The sequence below is a fragment of the Canis aureus genome, chromosome 15, assembly GCF_053574225.1.
Source record: "Canis aureus isolate CA01 chromosome 15, VMU_Caureus_v.1.0, whole genome shotgun sequence".
NCBI classification, from domain to species: domain Eukaryota; kingdom Metazoa; phylum Chordata; class Mammalia; order Carnivora; family Canidae; genus Canis; species Canis aureus.
The window spans coordinates 51,316,928-51,340,965 of record NC_135625.1 but is presented as its reverse complement, the minus strand read 5'-3'; the positions used below and the strand labels follow the sequence as shown (position 1 = coordinate 51,340,965).

General features: G+C 53.5%; 1 protein-coding gene and 1 long non-coding RNA gene across 6 annotated transcripts; one reads left to right on the top strand and one right to left on the bottom strand.

The window, feature by feature from the left end:
- Window positions 1–1,509: 1,509 nt before the first annotated feature.
- On the bottom strand, window positions 1,510–12,393 carry CRYGN (crystallin gamma N). Of its 5 annotated transcripts, none has more exons than XM_077849618.1 (4): window positions 11,790–12,393; window positions 6,046–6,293; window positions 4,376–4,531; window positions 1,510–1,738 (listed from the first exon to the last, which is right to left on the bottom strand). In XM_077849618.1, exons 2-4 carry the CDS (start codon window positions 6,207–6,209, stop codon window positions 1,603–1,605), a joined length of 456 nt encoding a protein of 151 aa, XP_077705744.1. In that variant the 5' UTR covers window positions 6,210–6,293; window positions 11,790–12,393; the 3' UTR covers window positions 1,510–1,602. The 5 variants fall into 5 exon arrangements, with proteins under 5 accessions (XP_077705744.1, XP_077705741.1, XP_077705742.1 ...); XM_077849615.1 differs by lacking the exon at window positions 11,790–12,393 and adding an exon at window positions 7,709–7,885; XM_077849616.1 differs by lacking the exon at window positions 11,790–12,393 and adding an exon at window positions 7,709–7,884 and having other exon boundaries at window positions 4,376–4,521; window positions 6,045–6,293.
- A 2,266-nt stretch (window positions 12,394–14,659) lies between these two features.
- On the top strand, window positions 14,660–24,029 carry LOC144284723 (uncharacterized). The gene is made up of 4 exons (XR_013353181.1): window positions 14,660–14,845; window positions 15,908–15,966; window positions 16,466–16,563; window positions 18,906–24,029. It is a non-coding gene; the product is annotated as an uncharacterized LOC144284723 (long non-coding RNA).
- The last annotated feature ends 9 nt before the right edge of the window (window positions 24,030–24,038 follow it).

Below are 24,038 nucleotides of genomic sequence, written 5' to 3'. Positions count from 1 at the left end.
GGGGCAACTGTGCCCTCACAGTTCACCAGGACAGCCTCCCACACTCTTCCTCACTCAGAACCCTCAGCAGTTTTGGTTTTCTTTCAGGGACCCTGCTTCCCGCCCTAAACCCTGGCTTCCATGCCTACCACCACCCAGCCTGTCCACAGCTCAATTCCAGGGTTCTAGTCCTTTCCATAGAAAAGGAATGGCCAGCCTGAAGGGGTCCTTCCCAGTTGGGACCCCTGTCACCTACTTGGAAAAGAACAAGCAAGGTATATGGTGAGGAGGGGATGGGAGCCTGTGTGGCCAGTCAAGAGGCAAACTGTGGGGTGCCAAGGAACCTCAGGATCACAGAGTGTGGGGGTCTGGAACGCGGGACCATGAGCTTGAGCCAATGGTTAGAACTCTTGGGAGCAAGACATGCGGCCGCAGCCCCTGACCCCTCTTCCAGCCAGGGGCCTTGGCCTGAGTGCTGTGGGGAAGACATCTTTGGGGTCCCTGTCTCCACGGATGTGTCCAAGTGTCCAGTGCCCTTGTGTGCTTGGGAGCCCAGCCCCCAGGAGAGGACCTGTGTAGCAGGAACATCTCCACCTCCACCTGAACAGCCAGGGTCAGTCCAGGCTGCTCTGTGGTTCAGGACTCTGGTGGTGTTGGTGGTGGTGGCGGGGGAGCTTCAGGCAGGGGGATGCAGTTAGCTGGGCCACTTCTGGTGTCCAGCAGCTCCAGGAGGGGGAGCAGAGGCCAGGGAAGGGCTCCTCTCCATCGAGCCCACCCCCAACAGGGTGGACCCAGCATCCTGGAGGGGTCCCAGGCCACAGAGGAGTTCCACAGATTCTCCCAGGGGGACGAAAGGAGCCAGACCCCTGGGTCTGCCCGGCCCCGTGAGCAGGCTGGGGGCCCAAGTGATGCTCCACACTCCCTTCACCCTGAAGCTCCTTCCAAGTCTCCTCCTCCATTCCCTCTCAGGCCATGTGTTTGTGCATCTTCCAAGCCCCCAGGCCAGGATATAAGGGGCAATGTATCCCTAAGGTCCAGCCCATCCTTCCAGAGGGGCCTTCGCTGTAAACCCCAAGGCCACGATCAGCCGGGGAGGCAGATTCATGAACCCTGGGTCAGGCTCTTGGCTGCGGAGCAGACCACATGGCCTGGCAGCCCCGAGCTGCTGAGTCAGGGAGAGGCACAGCCAGGAGGGAGCTAGGCCCCAGCGGCAGACCCCCTGGGGCTTGCCCCCACCCCCATCACTTCTCTTCCATCCTCTCTGACTGATCCAGGGCTCGGGGCCAGGGAGAGGAAGTGCCTGGACCCTTGCCTGGCTCCTCCAGAAGCTTGCTCCCATTCAGGGCATGAGCTTTTCATGTGTCAAAGGAAAGGGTTCCATTCTGTGACCCTGAGATCCCTTCCAGCTCTCGTGTTCCCCACTGGCTGCCTCACAGCACCCTCTGTCACCCTCCTGGCCAGGGCCTGGGGAGCCCCACTGGTGTCCCCCGTCAGGGAGGCGCAGGGAAATCACTCAGGCCAGCTCAGCTCTCCACTTTCATGATGTTTTATTCCCTAGGTATGAGCCCTAGGAGGGGCTGGAGTGACTGGCCCTCTTCCCCTGCATGCCCTGGTCCTGACCAGCTAGAAGAAGTTGACCACCCTGCGGAGTGACTGGATGCGGGCGCTGTGGGCCTCCCAGTCCGAGAAGCTGCGGAAGTCACCCCGCTCCACCAGGTACATGCGGCCGCGGTAGTTGGGCTCCTCGTACAGCACCCACCTGAGGTCAGAGGGAGGCCAGGTGACCATGGACTCCTTCCCTCCCTCCCTCCCTGGCAGGGAGAGAAGGCCTCCCACCCGGCCTGCCACACTTCCTGGCCCAGGTGGGATCTGGAGCCTGAGCTGAGGGGCAGAAGTTGCAGGGGGCACCCTGGATGAGCCCCCTTGTCATACCTGCCTGTTCTCAGACTGGCCTCTCCCCTCACTCTGATGCTCCCCTTCGTCTCACCAGGGATAGAAAACAGCTTTTCCACTGTAGGAAGCAAAGGGGGACTACACACCCAGATCTGGTTGCTGGGATCCCTTCAGGCCCAGGCTGTGGGGTGCTCTGAGTCTGACTTTGCAGTGGCCGTAACCATTCTGGCTCTCCCGCCCCAAAGCACTCTGCTGCTGTTGGAACTTTCTTCCCCTGAGACACAGAATTTATGAGCCCATCCAGCCCGAGGTCACAGGGCGCACTGAGCTGCCTGCTTAGGGCAGCTTCCCCAGCTCTCCTTCACCTGTGTCGGTGGGCCTCCATCCCCATCCTGATGCCACATCTGGTGCCGGGTACAGTCTGCACAAGTGTCAGGCGTCAGGAATGAGGAGGGAGGCCCAGCATGTGAGCTGCAGGGGAGCTCAGGGCCGACCTGGTTTATTGGGCCTTCCCCCAGCCCCAGCCTCCCCGCGCCCCGGCCCCACTGTGCCCAAACTGCTGCCCTCCCCTGCCTCGCCTGTCCCCAACACCCATGGGAGGCTCAGGCCTGAGGCCACGGGGAGCATATGCAGGAGTCCTCAAAAGGAAGAAGAGAGGACTGGCTGGGCCTCCTCAGTAAACCTCCCTCCAAGTCTTCCCTCCCTCTGTGACCCTGTGACTTTGGGGACCTGCCACAAAGAGGAAGAATTGTGCCCTTGGCAGGAAGTAGGGAGAGTGATGTGGCACAAAAGCCTCCAGGGCGATTCCATCAGACCCCAGGAAAGGCCTCGAAGGAGGTCACACCAGGTGCTCCAGGCCATTGCCATCTGGGCAGCTTCTCCTTGACAAGGGCTTTTTAATTTATTTTTTCTTTTTAATGTTAAAGTCACAGGAGACAAAGGGTGAGCACTCTGGAGGGAGAGTGGGGCCCTGGGTCCAAGTATGGGGTTGGCCACACGCAGTCTCTGAATCTCCTTCTCTTCCTGGGGAAATCAAGAACTACAGGAGATCCCCTGCCCTGTGGTCCAAACTCTTGGCTCCTACCTTCCCATCTTTCTTCTCAAGATGCCCCGGGAGCCCCCCAGGGTGGGTAGATGGGGTGGCAGCTCAGGTCTCAGGATACCTTCCATGCAAAGGTGTGACTGCTGCCTCTTGAGACACAATTTGGCCTGCAGCTTTCCAGGCAAACTATTGTTCTGGAATTCAACCCTCCAAATCGGTCCCCGCATGCCATCAACTTAGGGCAGAGGGGGTTCCGGAGAGGCAGAGAAAGGCAGCAGGACACAATGAGTCCTGGATGGAACCTGAGTGACAGAGATAGCAGGGAGGGAACAGAGTTCCCCTGGGGTTCTGGGTCAGAGGCCCCGGGATGCAGCAGCCATCAGGCTGCCCTGGGGACAGGTAGAAGGTTCAGGTCTTCCCTGGCTCAGTCACTATCTTCATTCAGCCTCTCCCAGGACCACTCTCTCTTGAACCTCTTGGGGTGTTTCCTCATCCCAAACCTCAGACACAAAGGCAGCAACTGGACCCCTTAGCTGCCATGACACGAGCCATGTTCCTGGAAACTGAGTGGGGCTCTTCTGCCGATGGGATGGGGCTGAGGTCTTGGGAGGCTCTGCTCTTGACAACGGACACCGATGTGAAGCCAACACCTGGCTGCAGTCCCAGCTGTGCCACTCACAAGCGGGGCAAGGTAACTGAACCTCAGCGTGCTCCTCTGTAAGAGGGGGTAACACTACCCACTGGCTAGATGAATGGGACACCATGAAGACATGGCCAACCGGAGCATGCCCAGGGGTCATCAAGCTTCTAACAGCCGCTGGGCATGATGGGAGTAGAGGCAGCCCCTGGCTGATGTCAGGAACCGAGTATGCAGGGGCCAACAGAAGCCAGGCTAGCACGGAGTTCTAATGACTCTCTTGCAGCAGGGCAGACAAGCCGCTGTGCCTGGGCAAAACCCCCCTGGCCACAATCTGTCCACCAGAAGTGAGCTACCATGATGTCCATCTCCTGGAAGGACTGCGTGCTGAGGGTTTGCCCACTTGGCAGGAGAGGTCCAATCAGGGATCCACCTTGCTGAGTAAGTAGGGGATGTGCAGGGGGGCAGGGCTACCCTTCTCAGAGCAGGCTTCTCCTGGCTCAAGCAGACCACAGAGATCAGACCCATGAGATCAGGTGAATCGCAGAGAACCAGTCGTTTGCAAAGTGCCCTCCTACCTCTGTGCCTACTGTGGAGGGCATCTCCCTCCGGGGAGCCTCCAGGGCCCCACAGCTCCTCACTCACGCCTTCTCGAGCCATGAAGAAGCCACCCCCTTGCTTGGCTGGGGTATAGGAGGCAGCTGAGGCAGAGGATGGGCCTCCAAGGCAGGGGACAGGCTGTACCCCTGCTGGGGTCTGACCCACCCTGTAGCCTCCCCATACCTGGCTGGGCTGTGGTCAGCGGCCTTGCGGCCTCTACTTACGCTCCATCCCCGTACACCTTGATGGCATTGACGCAGTTCTTGGACCAGCCCTGACTTGGCAGGCAGGGGCAGTCATCCTGAAACTCCAGGCACTGGCCAGTAAAGTTGCAGCCCTCGAAGATTTCCAGGCGGTAGTTCTCTCCATGCTGCATGCCCCGTGGGAGTGGAGAAAGGAAGGAAGGAAGGCAAAGAGCACGGGTGGCCCAGGTGGCCAGGAGCTCAGAGTTGCCCAGGGCTCTGGGAACCAAGGAGTTCCAGTGCTGGGGGGGCCAGTGAGTGCCCACCACCCCAACACAAGTGTCAACACAGCACTCTGCTTGTTCTGGCACATGTGATCTGGTTGGATGAAAGGGGTCTCTCACTTTAAAAAGCTTCAGAGCCCCTGGACCAGTCCCTCATCCCCACCCTGGGGCCACAGGCCATGGGCAAGCCTTTAAATGATAATATTTTACAAACTGTAATAGGACCTTTTATTAAAACATGAAGCCAAAAATCTAAAACAAATAACAGGGATCTCATTTGCTGAAATCCCTGCTGGCTCACTGGGATGACAACGTGTAGCTCCCTATAAGATTCCCTGCATTTCCAAAAGACAGAGGAGGGCCAGCTCCCAACTGGCTCTGGTGCCGACAGGGGCTGGGTCTGCATCCCAGCTGGCCCTAAGGATAGCTTTTATAAGAACAGCATTCGATAAATACCTAGGATATTTTTCATATAAATAGTATTACGCAATATCCAGAGCCAGCCATGTCAATTCCTTTTTCCAAATGTCTATGGCCCGGTGGAAATACTAAGAAAGCATTCTTACAATTTGAGATGCCAAAGCCCAGCTGGTTTTGTAACTCATGTAGAAAAGAGAAAGGGCCCATATACACGAGGCTCCTTCCCTGGGGCTCCTCAGATGTTCACAAGTACCGCCTGGCCCCCACATCCAGGGAAATGTTCTTCTACGGACATGGGGCTGAGTCTCTGATGAGACACTGGTTCAGGAGTCAGCCATTTCCCACATGACCACCTGGACCTCCCAGCAACTCAGTTAGCACTTGTAATGGGAAAATTCTAAGGAATGGGAATGCTCGGGCCTCAACCTGCATATGGGTAGTGACGCCCCTCATATGCTCTCCCTGCACACATCCGGCCACACTGTGAGATGACAACCACTTGTGTGGTTCCAAGAGACCTGCCCCCAAACTCTGAGGATGGGCTGGTGACCTAGGCTTCCTCCTTCAGTCATTCTACGGTCAGAGCATCAAGGTCTCTTGAAAAGCACAACAAGATGACCTGCCCGGGTGGATACACCAGGCCCATATCAGCTAAATTCTCCCCTGTCTGGTTGCAAATCCAAACTTCAAATATTTCCAACAGCCTTTTAAGTGGAAAATTCAGCAAGATGTTGGGATCGGAAATGGAAGGCGATTCCCTGATACCTGCCTATCAGTATGTAGGTATGAAAACTTCCAGGAGCTCTGCGGCTCAGCCCCATGCCATCCCACACACGAGGCTGTGGTGGGTGGGTCTGCATGGGGGCATCTCTCCATCTCAAACATCACACAGGCTTGTCAGATCTTCAAGTTGGGAGGGCCATGTTCCCAGATGATCTGTCCCACGACTGAGCAGCACGGACCCTTGGTCCCTCTGGCAGGAAGCCCCCAGCCCGAGCCCCACTCACCATTCCTATGGGCCGGCAGGAGGCCATGTGGTCGTTGTGGCCATTCCAGCGGAGGAAGTCAGGGTAGTCTCCATGCTCCAGGATAAACTGCTGGCCCCGGAAGTCAGGGTGATCAAAACAGACCCAGGCGCCGCTCTCCACGCGGATGGAGTTCACCCGATTCATGAAGCCTCGGTCCTGGAAGTTGTCACAGTCCCCATAGACCTCCAGCTTCCGCCCGGTGAAGTGCTTGCCCTCATAGAGGATGATCTAGAAAGGCCAGGTCAGAGGGCTTGAGGTCAGGGGTTTCTCTCTCTTCAGTCTGGGGAGCAGACCCCCGGCATCCAACACCTGGATTGAGCCCCAATTCCCAGGCCTGCTGTGCAAAGTAGGTGCACAACACTGTTAACGGGGGGAAAGAACACTTGGATGTTGGGTCGAGGTCAGACCAGGGCCTGGGCCTCCCCTCCCCAGGGGCTCACAGTTGAGCAAATTTCCGAAGATATCTGGGAATAAGAATTCCCCCCTTTGTCCCTGGGCCCATTTGAAAACCAGCTGTTTTCAAATTCCCATTGCATTTTTTTTAGACTCACTTTGTGTTGTTAAAACATAACATCCAAGGAAATGTTTTCAGGAGACAGCATGTCACTCACAACCCCACCATTGTAACCAAACACTGAACTTTCAGAAAGTCAGGTTCCTGGGACTGGGCCCTGCAGCAGGAGAGACTGGATGTGTAAGGGAGCACAGTCAGGGCCTGGTGCGGGGATTAATGGCTAAAAGGTTTTTTTTTTTTTTTTTCAACGTAACACATCCCTTTGTTTCCTGGGCCACTCCTTTGGGTGACAGCATGTGTCAGAGCTGGAGTGTTACCAACTCAGCGGTCAGTTCAGACACAGCATCCTATGGCAAAGTAGCTTCTCCTTGTCCCTAAACTAAACAACATGAACTCTATGGGCCCTGACGTTCATTTTCTGCCACAGAGCCTGAAATTCCAGCCACACAATAACTCTTTGGGTTTCAAGAACCGTGCTCCCAGATGGGCCCTGGCAAAGTACAAATTGTGTGGCCTGGGGGCTGGTAAGTGATGTCATCTCCTGCCCTGTCCCGGATGATTACCCTTCCTGCCCCCTAGGCAGAAGCTTTGAGAGCCAGGGGGTCACTCCCCGGCTCTCCCTGTCCCTCTGGGGCGCCCCGGCCAGGGTGGGGGCGCGGGGAGCACGATTGGCTCTTGGGGTTGTTTGTTACTGAAGCATAACCAAGCCCGTGCGGACTGAGCAATGTTCTCACCCGCTAAACTTGACCCTAGGCCCTGGAGACCTAAGGCTGCATCAGACCCGCGAGGGGAGGGGGCAGAGACTGTGGATCCGATTTGCCGCCTTTGTGGACAAGGCAGGTCTGGGCGACGGCAGGGAGCACTGGTCACCCCCCGGGCTCCAAGATCCCTCAAACCTCCGCAGAGCCCGGGCTGGAGGCTGGGGGGAGATGGGAGACGGACGCCCAGCCCCCTCCCACAGCAGAGAGGCCGCCGGTCTGGGGGGCAGTTACGCCAGTTTGGCCCAGGCTTGTCAGACGCGAAGGGCGCCTCGATCACAGTTCGGCCGGGCGGCGGGGTGCGCGGAGCGGCGGGGCGGGGGGGGCGGCGTCTGCTCCGGTCCCGCGGGGCCGGGAGGGGCCCCACTCACCTTCCCCGAGCGCTGCGCCATGGTGCGCCCTGCCCGCCGCGGCCCGCCCCTATATAGCGGCCGGCAGCCCTGCTGGCTCAGCGCCGCCCCGGACAAAAGATTTGCTGGCCGGGGCGTTAGTGCTGTCGACTGCGCTAAGCCCGCGAGGGGCCGCCCCGCCCCGTCCGAGGACCGAACCCCCCCACCCCCGCCCGCCGGCGCCGCCGCGAGCCCCGCGGTGCGCCCCGCCCCTGCCCGGGTCGGTCGGCTGCCTGCGGGGTCACGGCGGCCCCGCGAGCCCCAGCCAGGCCGCCCCCCGCCCGCCGTCCCTGCTGAGTCAGGGGCACACACACACGCACACGTGCACACACGTGCGCACACACCGGTCCGTTGCGTCTCTAGCGCCCCGCTTCTGCAAAGTGCTGCCCCCCTCCTCCTCGGGCACCAAGCATTCCCTGACCTCCCGTCCCCTCCCTTTCTCATCCGGTTCCCCGCGCTCAAGTTTTACTGAGGTTTTTCTTTGGTCCAAGGATGGAACCCAGCTGGGGGGGGGGGCAGTGTGCCCCCCAGCCCACCTTCCACTCCAGGCACCCAATCACAGGTGCCAGGTTGTCCTCACCTTCCTCTTCCCTCCTAGGTTCTTGCTCCCCGGATGCTGCCCCCACCCCCAGTCAGTGCTCATCCTTTTTTTTTTTTTTTTTTTTTTTTTAAGATTTTATTTATTTATTCATGAGAAATAGAGAGAGGCAGAGACACAGGCAGAGGGAGAAGCAGGCTCCATGCAGGGAGCCTGATGCGGGACTTGATCCCAGGACTCCAGGACCATGCCCTGGGTTGAAGGCAGGCACTAAACCGCTGAGCCATCCAGGGATCCCCTCAGTGCTCATCCTTGATCCCCTTCTGTATTACCTGCTCTGTCTCAAGGCCCACGCTAGTGGTCCACAGTGCTCTGCACCCAGACCACCCTGGACGACAAGGTGGGTTTACAAAAGCAGGCAGCCCCCTTCCAGGGTGAGACTTTCTCAGGGCATAGAAGGTCTTGGCACTTGACAAAGGCTCAAAGATGGTGAAGTGAACAGAGTCAACACAGTTCACGAGATGCAGCCCCCAGATTACTGGGGGGGTGGGACATGAGATGTGTGTACATAAAACAATGACTCTGGTTAGCTGGGGCTAGGGGCCAGCTCTGAGATCAAAGCAGAGAGAGCTCTTCTGCATAGGGGTGACCCTGGGGTGCTTCACGGAGGGCAGAAGCAGCAGGTCCTCCCAATTTACAGATGAGACACTTCAGACTCAGAAGAGGAGGTCACGCAATTCTTGGGGCACAGGGGTGACCTTGCCCCTGTTCTGAGAGGCTCTCCAAGGATAGGCCTCTCAGCCGGCTGTTGCCCCTGTGGGCATCCACACTGGCCATACCACCTATTCTAGCGTTTGCTTCCCAACACGAGCTCTGTTGGGGAAATATAATTAAAAACATAATCTCCCACCCCAGAAAGCCTGCCCATTAAGGTAGAAATGGAAGAAAACCATTGGATTATTGAATAAGCATTAAACCTGAATGTGATGTGCATCACAGGCCATCTGCTAAAGAGATTGCAAAGACAGGGAATTCTCAGCCTTTTATATATAGTCAGGCAGATGCAACTCACTACATGTGTTCTCGAGAGAAATTGCTGATTTTCTTGTATCTTTGTGCTTCGAGATTGGTTTTGCAATTCAAAGTGAGGTGACAGCTGGAGCTAAGCCCTCTCCTCCCAGGAGACCATGGGGTGGCATCTTCTTTGATGATTACTTTGCAAAGAGGTGACTCCCAGCTCCTGGGGGAAAGACTCCTGAGTTTTCAGACTGGCAAGCAGCTACTTAGCTATTAAAAGATGTGCATACATATGACAAGAACGAAGAAAGAAATTCTAGAAGAAAAAGGAGGGATGGGAAGTCTCTTCCCCTACAACTGGGAAAATGAAGTCTCTTTTTTTTTTCTAGAGCAATTTTAAGTTGATAGCAAGATTGAGCTCAAAGTACAGAAAGTTCCCACATACCCCCTGCCTGCCACTGCCCGCTGCAGCCTCCCTACCATCAGCATCCCCCACCAGGGTGGTTTATTTGTTACAACTGTGAATAAACACTGACACATCATTATCACCTTAAGTCCATAGTTTAATTGGTATTTGCCCTTACAGCACCAGGGCCAGAGACAATGCACCCAGACAACATACCCAGGTGATGCGGGTAGCTTCAAAGCACAGGCACCAATTTCAGGTGTTTTCTGCAGAGCATATGTGAAAAATGACAAGCCAAGAGCCTCATGAAAAGAACTGGTAAAAACAAACAGGTGGATCAGACTTCTCCACCCTTAACCTGCATTCCCCTACGCCAGTGCCAGGTCTCAGCTCTCACCCGGGATTTTCATTATAAGAACGTCAGGTCTGCCATGGTTCATATGACATATTTGTGCCTGAGAAGAATCTCTGCCCCAAATAGCTCTCTCCACATGCAAACTGGCAAAATCTCAGCACTGGAGAGTCTGGTCTTTGAGTGAGTCATCTTCAATAGTGCACTGTTAAAAGGCACCTTGAAATAGGTGAGATCTTAAGCCACATATAACTGTGAGCTGGTGACAAAAGGCTAGGAGAAGGGCTCAGAATAGAATGACAGTGGAAGGAGCAGGACTGAGGATGCCGTCTTGATTTTAAGAAAATCTCAACAATGTGCAACTTAAAAGCTGCGAGTAGCTGCTCAATGTGGGAAAGCTACAGAGCATGTGCTGATCCAATGTCCACTTGCCTGCTTCCATCCTCCTGCCTTGGATTTTTGTCGATTCTCTTCCCTTTTTGGGTAAGTTAGAGCATGGAAAAGTCTAGAGAGTAACAGAAGGAATAATAATAACACACCGATTATCCAGCTTTGTCAAATCTTAACATTTTGCCCCCCCTTTTTTGTCAGGTCGGCTTTTTTTCTTTAAAGAAAGAAGTGGGATCCCTGGGTGGCGCAGCAGTTTGGCGCCTGCCTTTGGCCCAGGGCGCGATCCTGAAGACCCAGGATCGAATCCCACGTCAGGCTCCTGGTGCATGGAGCCGGCTTCTCCCTCTGCCTGTGTCTCTGCCTCTCTCTCTCTCTCTCTCTCTCTCTCTGTGTGACTATCATAAATAAATAAAAATTTATAAAAAAAAAAAAGAAAGAAAGAAGTTATCAGGGGTCCCTGGGTGGCTTAGTCACCTAAGCATCAGAGTTTTGGTTTTGGTTCAGGTCATGATCTCAGGGTCATGGGGTAGAGCCGGGCTCCAAGCTCAGCGAGGAGTCTGCTAAAGTTTTTCTCTCCCTCTCCCTCTACCCCTCCCCCACTCTCTCTCTGAAATTAAAAAAAAATTTTTTTAAGGAAAGAAGTCATCAAAAGCCTTCCTTCTTCAGAAGTATCCACTATCCTGATTTTTATTATTTATTTGACCGTTTTCATACCTTTACTATTTGTATACCTGGAAATAATATACATTTTACAGTGTGCTAACATTGTATAGGGATCTCTCCTTCTGCAATTTGTTATCTTTTTTTTGTGACCCCAGTTTCTGAAATAATTAATGAATAACTCTTGGTAAATTCCTCAGAAAAGTAAGTAAAGGGCACCTGGGTGGCTCAGTTGGTGAAGCATTGACCTTAGGCTCAGGTCATGTTCCTGGGATCCTGGGATTGAGCCCTCTGTCGGTTGGTCGGTCAGGTTGGGTTGGGTCAGGCTCCCTGCTCATCAGGGAGTCAACTTTTCCCTCTGCCCTTCCCCTATGCTCATCATGCTCTCTCTCTCAAATAAATAAAATCTTAAGAAAAAACTAAAATCTTCCATCTATTTATCTGGTACATTGCATACTAGGAAAATTCAGTGTATATTAAAAAGCAAAGAATATAATGTGTTAGAGTGAAATTGCCTATTCCTTAGTGCTCTCTGCAAGATATCAAGTATCCCTGGGCCCTGCTCATTAAAGGCCTGTCCTCTTCTATCATTCTGACAAATGGAAACACCCTCAAATGTCCAAATGGCCCCAGGGACCAATCCCACCACATCTGCGGGCCATACCTCTGCATGAAATAGCTGGGTGAAGCATGAGCTTACCTCAACTCCAGTGGACACAGTCAAGGCCGCATGAATATATAAGTGAATGACGCCAAGCACACCAATGGTGGAGTGTTAGCCATCAGGATGTTTGCCTGGGGCTGGGTTAGCAGGTGCCCAGAAAGTGCACTGGGCAGCCTGGGGACAGCCTCAGCCCTCTGGACACTGTGGTCTCTGGTGGACAGGGAGGGAGGGAGGGAGCTCCTTTGGCGGGAATCTGTACAGGGCCCTGCAGGTCCCACCCAGTCTGTGGACCAGCAGGGCTCTGAACCTCCTGGGGGAAGGGGTGGAAGCTTCCCCTGGTTTGCCCAGTGCCAAGCCCCACCGTCTGGGGGTCCCAGGTCTGCTTCTAGGAGACAGGACACATCTGCCTCCCAGGAGAGGGGCCTAGTATGCGATTGGGGTGGGGAAGGAAAGGGTGGGAGTGCCAAAGCTGGGCGTTTGGGTTCTAGGAGACATCTCCTGGGCCCAACTTCCCCCACCCCCCAGGACTGCACGATGGGTGAGAGGCGCGGACGCCTGACCCCTAGTGGTGGTTACAATAACGACACCGCCAAACGCTGGGGCGGGGCTAGGAATCTGGACGTTCAACAGCAGGGACAGTCATCGCCCAGCGTTTCCGCAGCCCGGGACCGCTAGCACAGGTCTGATGCCACCGAATTCCCCAGGCGATCGGGTGTTATGATCACCCCCGCTGTGTAGATAGGCCACGTGAGGCTCGGGTAAGTAAGTGGCCTGAGGCCACAGAGCCAGACCGCGGTGGTGCTCCGCTTCGGATGCCAAGCCCGGGGCCTCGTCCCCAAAGAGATTACAGTTCGCACCGTCTCCTGGCAGTTGGCCGTTTTACAGTCTGTCCAGCCTGTCTGTTCCTGCCCGCCTTTCAGTCCTGGCTCCTTCAGCATCTCCTCATCCAATGACTCAAAGGCTGCAAATATGCCCACTTCCAGAAATCCATCCAAGCGATAGGAAATCAGGAATTAAGAAAACACATTTAAGTGACATGAATGGAAGGCTGATCGCTCCAACATATACTAAAGGACATTCCAGAAAAGCGCCATCGAGATCAACAGAGAAGGCGCCTGGGTGGCTCAGTGGGTGAAGCTGCTGCCTTCCACCCAGGTCATGATCTCAGGGTCCTGGGATCAAGTCCCACATCTGGCATCCTGCTCAGCGGGAGTCGGCTTCTCCCTCTCCATTTGCCCCTCCCCGTGCTCGTTCTCTCACTCTCAAATAAAATCTTTAAATTAGTTTCAGCTCAGGTCAAGATAGGGTCATGTGATCTGCTCCGGGCTCAGCTCATCGTGGAGTGGGCTTGCCATTCTCTCTCTCTCTGCCCCTCCCCCCACTCTCTCTCAAACAAACAAATAAGGGACACCTCGGTGGCTCAGCGGTTGAGCAGTTGCCTTCAGCTCAGGTCTTGATCCCGGGGTCCTGGAATCGAGTCCCACACTGGGTTCCCTGCAGGGAGCCTGCTTCTCCCTCTGCCTATGTCTCTGTCTCTCTCTCTGTCTCTCATGAGTAAATAAAACCTTTAAAAACAAATCTGTAGGAAGAAAAAAGAGCAGCAGAGAAGCCCTATTTGAGGAGGTGGTGGCTCTGAACTCACAAGCGTTGAAGGCGATCCTGAACTCTGAGAGAGCACTCTGAATACTGAATCCTGAACAAGATAAATAAAAATAACTAGCACATCTAGATGCATTGTGGGGGAGCTCCAGGACATCACAGCTAAAGGGCAGATCTTTAAAGTCACCTGAGAGAAGAGCTGCGTTATCCTCTCCTGTCCCCCAGAGCAGGACTCTCAGGTGTCCTGAGGTTGCTCAAGCCCCAGCCTGCAGTGACACAGGAAGGTTTGTTCCCGGAGCCATGCTGCCCTTGGATTGGCTCCTGGCCCTGAGCCTCGGTCCCCTAATCTGGGAATCCTGCCCCAACAGAGCACAGCAAGTGAGAGTGAGCAGTGGGGGGCCATGGCAGCAATTGTTTCTTTTCTCTTTCTTTTGATAATAAATTTTCATTGTTTATTTTTTAAAAGATTTTATTTATTTATTAGACACACACACACACACACAGAGACAGGGAGAAGCAGGCTCCATGCAGGGAGCCCGATGGGGGACTTGATCCCGGGTCTCCAGGATCAGGCCCTGGGCTGAAGGTGGCACTAAACCGCTGAGCCACCCGGGCTGCCCAATTTTCATTGTTTATTAATGACCACTCATGACAAACATACATCCCGCTACAATTGTGTAGTTACTCCATGTTACAGATGAGCAAGTTCAGTCCTGGACCAAACCAAGGCAAATATATTTTTAGGGCCCCTGTCTGTATGTAATCTGAGTCACTTGAAATGAGTAGCATGGCACCAATCTTGGGCAACCCAGACACTGATCAGTGGTGGTGGTCTGAAATAGCAGGAGACATGGCACAAACCACAAACACAGCTATGGGCTGGGGAGGGTACTAGGTGGGGGGCAGGGGCCTGCGTCCTGGCTTCGGGCCTGTGCTCCTTTCACATGGTCTTAGTCTTGATGGCGGTTGAGAACTGGGGAGGGCCAGCCCGGTCAGCTGGGGGCTGAGGCAGAACAGGAGGGAGGAGGGCAGGTTACGTGGGCACAGCCGGCTAATACCCGCGGGGTCCTGATTTCCATAGCAGCATCACTAGTAGGATGAGAAGTTTGTGGAGTTCACATCGGGAAAGGGGTTTGCCTTTGGATCAAAACTCTGCAGCAGGAGTTCCACCCTAGTGTGGGTAAAAGATGACCACTGGCCCTAGCTCTTCCTATTCAAATCCAGGGGGGTCTAGCAGAGGGCAGAGGGTAAATTTGGGCAGGATATCTCTCTCTTTTTAAAAATTTTATTATTTATTCATGACAGAGAGAGAGAGAGAGGCAGAGACACAGGCAGAGGGAGAAGCAGACTCCATGCAGGGAGCCTCATGTGGGACTCGATCCCAGGACCCCGGGATCACGACCTGAACCAAATGCAGATGCTCAACCACTGAGCCACCCAGGTGCCCCTGGGCTGGACACCTCTCTGAAACCCCACATGAGCCCACCAGCCGGGTGAGTGGGGTGACTAGGGGCACACTCAGCCATCTCTGTCCCCTCCCTCCTTCCTTGAGATGGTTGACATGGAGAATCCAGGGCAGAGCGGCACCCAAGGGTGTTCCCGCCCTTTCCGAGGCAGCCCTGCTTTCAGATCTCCCTCCACCCCGAAGCCAGAAAAACCCAGAAGGCACCGCGAGTGGCCGTGGGGCACTATCCTGCACTGTGGCGGGCGGCCCAGGCACAGGGCGGACCTTGGACCCCATCCCCTGGCAGGTGCGTGGAGGGTCAGGAGATGGGGAAGAATCAGCGCCGAGACTTATGCCTCTCTCAGACTCTAGGGGGCAACAGCGAGAGCCCTGCCGGCGACTCCCGGCTCCCTCCCGCCGCAGCTCAGCAGCCACCAGGTGGGGGCGGGGCACCTGACGCACGGACATAGCACTTAAAATCCATCTATAACTTGTTCAGTCTTATTGGTGAGTGGCTGCACTCGCTACCTCTTAAAGGAAAATTGTGGGGTAAAACCGCCTTCACATAAAAAAAATTTTTTGGCTAAAAATTGGGAAATTTACTTTACTTTTCTTAGATTTTATATATTTCTTTGAGATAGAGAGAGAGTGGGATCCCTGGGTAGCTCAGCGGTTTAGCACCTGCTTTCGGCCCAGGGCATAATCCTGGAGTCCCAGGATGGGGTCCCACATTGGGTTCCCTGCATGGAGCCTGCTTCTCCCTCTGCCTGTGTCTCTGCCTCTCTCTCTCTCTCTCTCTCTCCTCTCTCTCTCTCTCTGTGTGTGTCTCATGAAAAAATAAATAAAATCTTAAAAAAAAAGAGAGAAAGGAGAAAAAAGAGAGTGAGAGCACAGGCCAGGGGGCAGAGGGAGAAGGAGAAGCAGGCTCCCCACTGAGCAGGAGCTCAATCCCAGGACCCAGGGATCATGACCTGAGCCAAGGGAGATGCTTAACCCACTGAGATGCTTAACCCACTGAATTTCTGGGGAAATTTACATTCTTTAATCCAACTCGAGAAACATGAGTAATTGGGAACAACCAATTCAGTTCAAATGCTTCTTCATTTTGCAGATGGGAAAACAAAGGTGGATCCAGAAATGTGGATGATTCCCCCTGGAAGCAGAGCAAGGGTGAGAATGCGGGTTCTCGGGCATCAGGGAACAATCCTGATTTACTCCAGAGGCTCCCTCTTGAGGGGTGGTATAACCCAGCCAGCGTGGCCTCCAGCCCAAGGTCATCAGCAGCACCTTGCACTTGTCAGAAATGCAAATTCTAGAGCTCTACCCCAGACTGACAGAATCCGAATCCCCACTAAGACACACCCCCCCCCCCCCCCCCCCGCCCCCCAGACCCTTATGGCCTGGTTGCACGGCCATTCACACGTTCATGCGTTCATGTGCATGTGAATCACCTGGGCAGCACAGTCTACTCTTAGAAAATGGGTCTCAGGGGTTTGCTAGATGATTCCTGTCAGGTGCGATCCACTGATGTTTGTGTCCCCCTACAAGCACATGTTGAAAGCTGACCTACAAGGTGACGGTACTGGGAGGTGCCTGGCTCATGAGGGTGGAGCTGTGATGAATGGGACCAGAGTGCCCTTAGGAGAGAGCTCCCTGGCTCTTCCACTAGGTCACAGCAAGAAGACGGCCATCTACGAAGTGGGAAGCGCCTCTCACCAGACACCAAATCTGCATGCTCCTTGGTCTGCAACGTCCAGCCTTCGGATGGTGAGAAATAATATGTTGCTCCAATCCTGCTGGTCATCGTGGCCCACACGGACTAGGCGGCAGGTTCCAACTCCGACCTTCAGTTTCCTCTTTTGCAAACTCTTTTTTTAATTTTTTAATTTATCTACGATAGTCTCACACACACACACACACACACACACACAGAGGCAGAGAGAGGCAGAGGGAGAAGCAGGCTTCATGCACCGGGAGCCCGACGTGGGATTCGATCCCGGTCTCCAGGATCGCTCCCTGGGCCAAAGGCAGGCACCAAACCGCTGCGCCACCCAGGGATCCCCTCTTTTGCAAACTCTTTGCAAACAACAGACAGTTAGCCTCTCACAGTCCCAGAGGCCAGAAGGCCAAAATCCAGATGTGGACAGCCTCGGTTCCTCCTTGGAGGCTCCGGTGTGCCTCGGCTTGTGGCCGCTCCTGTCCCTTCTCTGCCTCTACCACCATGTGGCCTTTCTGCGTGGCCTGGTTCTCTGCATCCAAATTTCCTCTTATAGGGACACCAACCACTGGATTAGGAGCCACCTTACTCCAGTACGACCTCCCTTAACTTGATGACGTCAAGTTGGGACGTTATTTTAAAGAAAAGAATGGGGACGACTGTATTTCCGTTCCCAGGTACCCAGGATTGGGACTTGCATATGGCTTTTTGGAGGACACAGTTCCACCTAGAGCAGCCCCTGAGTCCCCGGGAGACTGGGCGTTTGGTCACCTACCCCTACACTCTGAGATCCTGCCAGCAGGGGTCTCCTGTCTGTGCAACCCCTCCTACTCCTAGGTATCATGGCCTAAGTCAGTGGTTCTCAAAATGTGGTCCTTGAACCACCAGCAGCCACCCCGGATACTCGTTAGAAGTGGGGGTGTCCCGGGCTCCAGTTGGGTCCTCACAATCAGAAACTCTGGGGTGAGGCCCCCCGGTGTTTTAGTCAGCCCCTCACGTGCCTCTGAGGCAGGCCTGAGTTTGAGAACCACAGGCCGGAGGGGGAGCCGCCTCCCCAAGTCTTCGCAGGGGAGCCGGTGGCGGACTTCAGACTGCTCCGAACATTTTGCAACTTCACGTCATGCTCCGGTTACAGGCACAGAAAAGGTTGTGCCTCAGAAGGATTTCTGTTATGGGATCATAAAAATCCACACGTCAGAGCTGCGGAATGTAACCTTTCCAGCTGTTCCAGCTGTCAGCGCCAGGCCGGCCCTCGGCGGTGGCGGCCTTTTAGGGTAAAGTTCAGACATGACAACTTCACAGCTGTGCCACATACGAAAGCCAGAGATTGCGGGGTTGGTTTACTTGGATTCTCTGCTAATCTGGGCTGATGGGGGCTGGGAGAGGGAATAAAATGATCAAGCCAAACACTAGGAGGCCAGTAAGTCGCGCAGGACGCTCTCCCTGGGGGAGCAGGCAGCCGGGCCGGTCGTTTTGTTTTCGTGCTGTATCTGGTGGCACAACTCTGCCCGGGCCATTCTCGGGCAGCAGGAAGAACTGGGTGAAAGGTCCTGATTGCTGAGGCCCTGATGTTTCCAGAATCCTCTGCTATTTCCTGAGAAACCTCATGCCTTAGAGATGTATGCCAAGGCCTCTTCCTGGGCCGTAAGAGTGTGGAAGCTGGAGGGGCCTTTGGAGCCTGTCTAGGGCATGTGATCTGCTCCTTGGAGGCTCCACGGAGGTGTCCACTCAGAATCTCAGGGAGCAAGGTGTCTCCGCAGACTGGGGCACTGTCCCCGGCACCACGACAGGGTCTGACAGAGACTGAGCTCTGTGGGTCCAGACAGTAACCTTCAGTGGCACACCTCCATTTCCTTTATGCACATGGATGTGGATGGATGTGTTCTTTTTCTTTAAAAAAAAAAGATAAAAAAAAAGATTTTATTTATTTATTCATGAGAGACACACACAGAGAGAGAGAGGAAGAAGCACAGGCAGAGGGAGAAGCAGGCTCCATACAGGGAGCCCGACGCGGGACTCGATCCCGGGTCTCTAGGATCACACCCTGGGCCGAAGGTGGCGCTAAACCGCTGAGCCACTCAGGCTGCCCCCCAAAAAAGATTTTTTAAATTTATTTATTTGACAGAGAGAGAGAGAGAGCTTGAGCACAAGCAGGAGGAGCTGCAGGCAGGGGGAGAGGGAGAAGCAGGCTCCCGCTGAGCAGGGGGCCTGACATGGGGCTCGATCCCAGGACCCCAGGATCATGACCTGAGCCGAAGGTAGATGCTTCACTACTGAGCCACCGATGGATTTATTCTTGGCACCTGGGATCAGCTGGAATGGAATCGTTTTTTTGAACTTGGTTCGGCTTACCTGTCAAGCTAACTGGTGATTCTCCATCTTGCCTTCCTAGGTGTGCGACCCTGCAGGAATTCCCGGTGCTGCTGGCGACACGTGGTGAAAACTTCCAGAGCTTTGGACACGGCGGGATGCTGGCAGCAGGTAAAGGCCCGGAGCTGGCACGGAGGGCAGCTCACGATCCTCAGGATGGTGACTCTGCATCTGTCAGGGCTTTGGGGACAGCCAGGGTTTTCATAGTTGTGGCATGACAACTGTCCCTGGCAAAGGGAAACATTATGGATAAAGGAATCAAGACCAGAGTGTAAGGGAGTTGCCCAAAGACACACAGTAGCTGCTAAGTTGGGACCAGAATGCTCGGTTCTGAGTCTTAGTGTGCTGCTCCATTTACCTGGGGTTCCCGGTGGGTATTGGGGTGCAAACTGATGGGCTAATTGTTGGGGCCATCTCAGGGCCTCAGGGCCTCCCTCTGGATACAGGGATGCTAAGTCCACTCTCCACTTGTCAGCTGTTACCTAGAGCAGACCTCCCACCCCCACCCCCCCACCCCCCAGCAAATCAAAGGGACAGAAAAGATAATAAGGTCAGTAACATGGAAGTTCTGCTTAATGTAAACTTTTCTGCTAAATGTAACACTGCCTGTGGGGGGCGGGGAGCAGATAGGGAATGGTTCTGGAATCTCCTGAGGAATGCTTTGGAAGGCCTCCTGGTTTCCCGCTGGTACAGCCTTCAGGCAGCCCCTATTACTATGCACAACAGTGTCGGTCCACTGGAGTCACCAGGGCAGCCGGAGGCCCGGGGCAGGCACGCAGGCCTGGGGCGCTGCCCGCAGTACCCGTGGGGCTCGGGCTGGGGAGCACCGCACACTTCCCAGCAGCCCGGGGTGCTTTCCCGGAGTCCAGGCCTCTCCGAGAATTGTTAAAGCTTGCTTCCATCTACACCATAACCTAAGAGGCAGCGGCACATTCTGGGTCATCTCAATGACTTCCCGATGGCCAGGTTCTGCTGCCTTCTGAGTCCGAGGCTGTTTGCACTGACCGTGGCTGAGGCACCATCCTTCTTTGTGATGAGCCCATGACGGGTGGGCTCGGGAAGCGAGTAAAGGCTGTCCCGTGCCCTGTGTGGACGGTGGGCATCTCAACCACACCGCAGCAGACGGCTGTCTGGAAGGGGGCCCCACAGAAGGGCTCATCTACTCATCCGTTCCACTGGTGAGGATCCTTGTGGGGCCGTCACTGGGAACCCTGCTCCAAGGACCTCTCAGAACCCAGTGAGAGCACTGGTAAAAACTGTCCCCCCAAAAATAGACTTCTCCAGAACTCTGGAAATGAACTAAAGGCTTGTAACAACCCGGTAGTGTTCATTTAAGAAAAGCGACTGATTCTCGGCACAAGTGAGCCTTGTGACATTGTCACTTGCCCCCTTGCCAGGCCTCCCCCCCGGCCCCCCCCCCGGCAAACTCCATGGTGCCTTGAAAACCAGCGGCTGCAATTGAGAGAAACCAGCACTGGAGCAGCCCCCGCAGGGTCAAGATGGGGTTGGAGCTCTTTCAAAGCCCTACTTTCAGAAAACTAATCTGTCATATCCAGCAGTTTTCTGGAAGACCCCACCTGCAAGGCTTGTCTTTGACCTGACGGCTTTTTCTCAGGTGTCTGTCAAAAACAATCGGCAGCCATTTATTTGACATTGGAGCGAACAGCAGGCTAACAAAAAAGCCTTAAAAAAAAAGAAAGAAAGAAAGAAAGAAAGAAAGAAAGAAAGAAAGAAAGAAAGAAAGAAAGAAAGAAAGAAAGAAAGAAAGAAAGAAAGAAAAGAGAAAATGTTGGAAAGGGAGGTGTCCAAGAGGGCTCTGAAAAGGCAGCAGCATGCTCCTGGGAGCCCAGAGGAGCACACACACTGGCCTGTGCCTGCTCATGAAAACCCTCAACCTGAAAAGGGCGGAAGGAGAAAGACTCTCCACCTAGAACTCTACACTCAGCAAGGCCTTCCTGGAAAGATGATCCACAGAACCCCCAGAGGATTCATGGCTGGCAGGCCTGCTCACAAGAAACACTGCAGGGAGTCTCAGGCTGGAACAAAGGTCACTGGATAACCACAGAGCATAAGGAAATGTTGCTACACGGGTGAGTACACAAGACAGGACAGATAAATATATTTTTTGGTAGTTTTTTCTATTTTATTATTATCATTTTTTAAGATTTTATTTATTCATGAGAGACACAGAGGGGGCAGAGACACAGGCAGAGGGAGAAGCAGGCTCTACGCAGGGAGCCCGACGTGGGACTCGATCCCAGGATCCAGGGATCACGCCCTGAGCCGAAGGCAGACGCTCAGCCACTGAGCCAGCCAGGCGCCCCTCTCCTATTTGATTTAAACTATGCCTTCATAAAGGAATAACAAATCCGTTCATTTTATACAACAGAGAGATAGAACGAGCAGGGGAAGGGCAGAGGGAGAAGACGTAGACTCCCCACTAAGCAGGGAGCCCAATGCAGGGCTGGATCCCAGGACTCTGAGATCATGACCTGTGCTGAAGGCAGATGCTTCACTGACTGAGCCACCCAGGAACCCCAGGACCCAAGTTTCTATACACTATGGGAATTGGCATTAATCTAAACTAGATTGTTAGGAATTAAGATGTTAATTCTAATTCCTGAGGCAATCAGTAAGAAAATAATATATATATATATAACAGAAACGACAAAGTTACCTGGTGCCCTGGGAAATCTCTTTCAGCAGGCCCTATGCTTGGGCAGGGCTGGGGCTTCAAGGCGCTGGGACAGATCTAGGGGCAGATCCACCACTGCCTCCGTGCAGGCAGATTTAGTCTGCGAACATGTAGTGTGCACAAAGACCCGCAGTGATGGATCATGACATGTGCTGTACTGTGTGATAAAGACTCACGTGCAGGCCTGGGGGGTGGGAAGTCTGGGGAAGGGCATTCTGGGCCGAGGAAGACAAACACAGAGGTCTTGAGGGAGAATTTTCTGTCCGGGAATCACCAAGGGCAGAGTGACCAGAGCACAGCCTTGTTGAGTTAAGCACCAGCTCAACAGTGCTAGGCTTCAAGTGTTGGAAGTTTGGATTTTGGCACGATTATTAAAGCCCACAGAGGTCAGGGAGGGAGCTGTGAGCTCTGAAGCCTTCAGGAACGTGGTAGTAAAAGCTGTGACTGGAGAAACCAAGGAAGTGGGTGCAGGCAGCATAAGGGCCCACTGAGGTGGGGCAGAGAAGGAAACAGCAAAGGAGATTCATGCCCATGGTGCGCTGGAGAGGACCCAGGAGTTCACGGAAGCAGGGAGAGGGCTTGCGGAGAAGTCGCAATGCTGTGTGCAATGCTGCTGAAAAGTCAATAAAGAAACCAGAAGCACTCACCGGGTGTGGTGACAGGAAGATGATGAATAGTTTGGGCAAGAGCGCTGTGCCATCAGTGGGAGACATGGGGGTTTAGAGAGGGTAAGTGGCTGGACGATCTACTTTGAGCAAAATTCCTTCACTTTAATTTGAATTTGTAACATCATTTTGTCATTTGTATTTATTGTGAACTGCAGAATACTCTCAAAAAAATTTTATTTAGAGAGAGAGAGCATGTTCAAGAGCAAGTGGACGGGGGCAAAGCTGGAGGGAGAGAATCTCAAGCCAACTCCCTGCTGAGTGTGGATTCCAACTCAGGGCTTGATCTCCTGATCCTGAGATCATGACCTGAGCCAAAACCAAGAGTTGGACACTTAACTCACTGAGCCACCCAAGAGCCCCTACAAAATAGTTTTGAATACGTACCTAGTTTTATATGTGCACGTACTGTACTTCAATGAATCTAAGACCACAGTATGTACCACTAAGAAAAACATCCTTTTACAACATGATGCTTTTTCAGGGATCATTAACACTCACTCTTGATTTCAGAAATGTTAAAACATTAAAAAAAAAAAAAAAAGGGGGCCTTCGGGCGCCTGGGTGGCTCAGCCAGTTGAGGGTCTACCTTCAGCTCAGGTCATGATCCCAGGTTTCTGGGATTGGGCCCATCAGGCTCCCTGCTCAGCGGGGGGTCTGCTTCACCCTCTCTCTCTGCCACTCCCCAACACTTGTGTGTCTCTGTCAAATAAATAAATAAACAAAATCTTTAAAAAAAAAAAAGGCCCAGAAGTGAGTGATTGTACATAGTATTAAAGTAACAAAAAATGTAGTCAAATCTAGAAGTTGCCAGAATTTCTTCACAAGCTCAGGTATCACATTAGCAGGGGTGTGGCCACTGATATTAACCAGATGCTAACACCTTTGAGATGGTTTCCTCATCTATAGATAGTACAGCACCTCCTTCACAGGGGATGAGAACCAAACGAGAACATCAACACACAGTAGGTACTACCACCACCTCCTACCCTCACCTCAAGGGAAGGAGCTCCGGATCACTGGTCTCGAGCTGCCGTACCACACTGTGAACTCCCAGCATGACCCGTCCGTCCAGTAAGTCAATCAACTGTCCGTGGACGGGATCAATGTGCTGGGGAGCAGGCCCTGGCCTGGCCCTGCCTCAACTCCAAGGCTCAAGGTTGGACGCAAGCTCTACAAGGGTGCAGATTTCCCTGCTGTGTTCACGACACAGAACAGTCCCACTGTCACTTAAAGAAATACATAAAATCTTTAAAAGGTGGGGGCACCTGGGTGGTTCAGTGGGTTAAGTGTCTGCCTTCAAGCTCAGGTCATGATCTCAGGATCCTGGGATCGTCGGGCTCCCTGCTCTGCTCTGTGCTCTCTTTCTCAAATAAGTAAAATCTTAAAAAAAAAACAAAAACAATCCAGTCTCACTATATGTTAACTGACACTTAAATAAAAACTTGGGGAAAAAAAAAAACAGGAAACAACTGAGTGCCGAGGTGCACCACGGAAGGGAGCCAGACAGGGCCCAGTCCTCAAAGGCTCGCTTGGTGAGTGCTGAACTCGCTTCCCACACAAACATGCTGCTCAGAGTTCCCACTTACACAGAAAGTCCTTTTCAGATGACAAAGGCTGACTGGATGAAGTGGATCCAGAGTTAACACAGTCCCGCACACTGAGTGTCCGCATAGAACACAAGGCCTAAGAATAAACCTTGTTAATAAGTAACAATACTGTGTCGCCAAAACACTTTTGAGTACTTGAGAGAATGTATTTGATTAATAAAGTCGATGATAACGTTTGCTTCTCT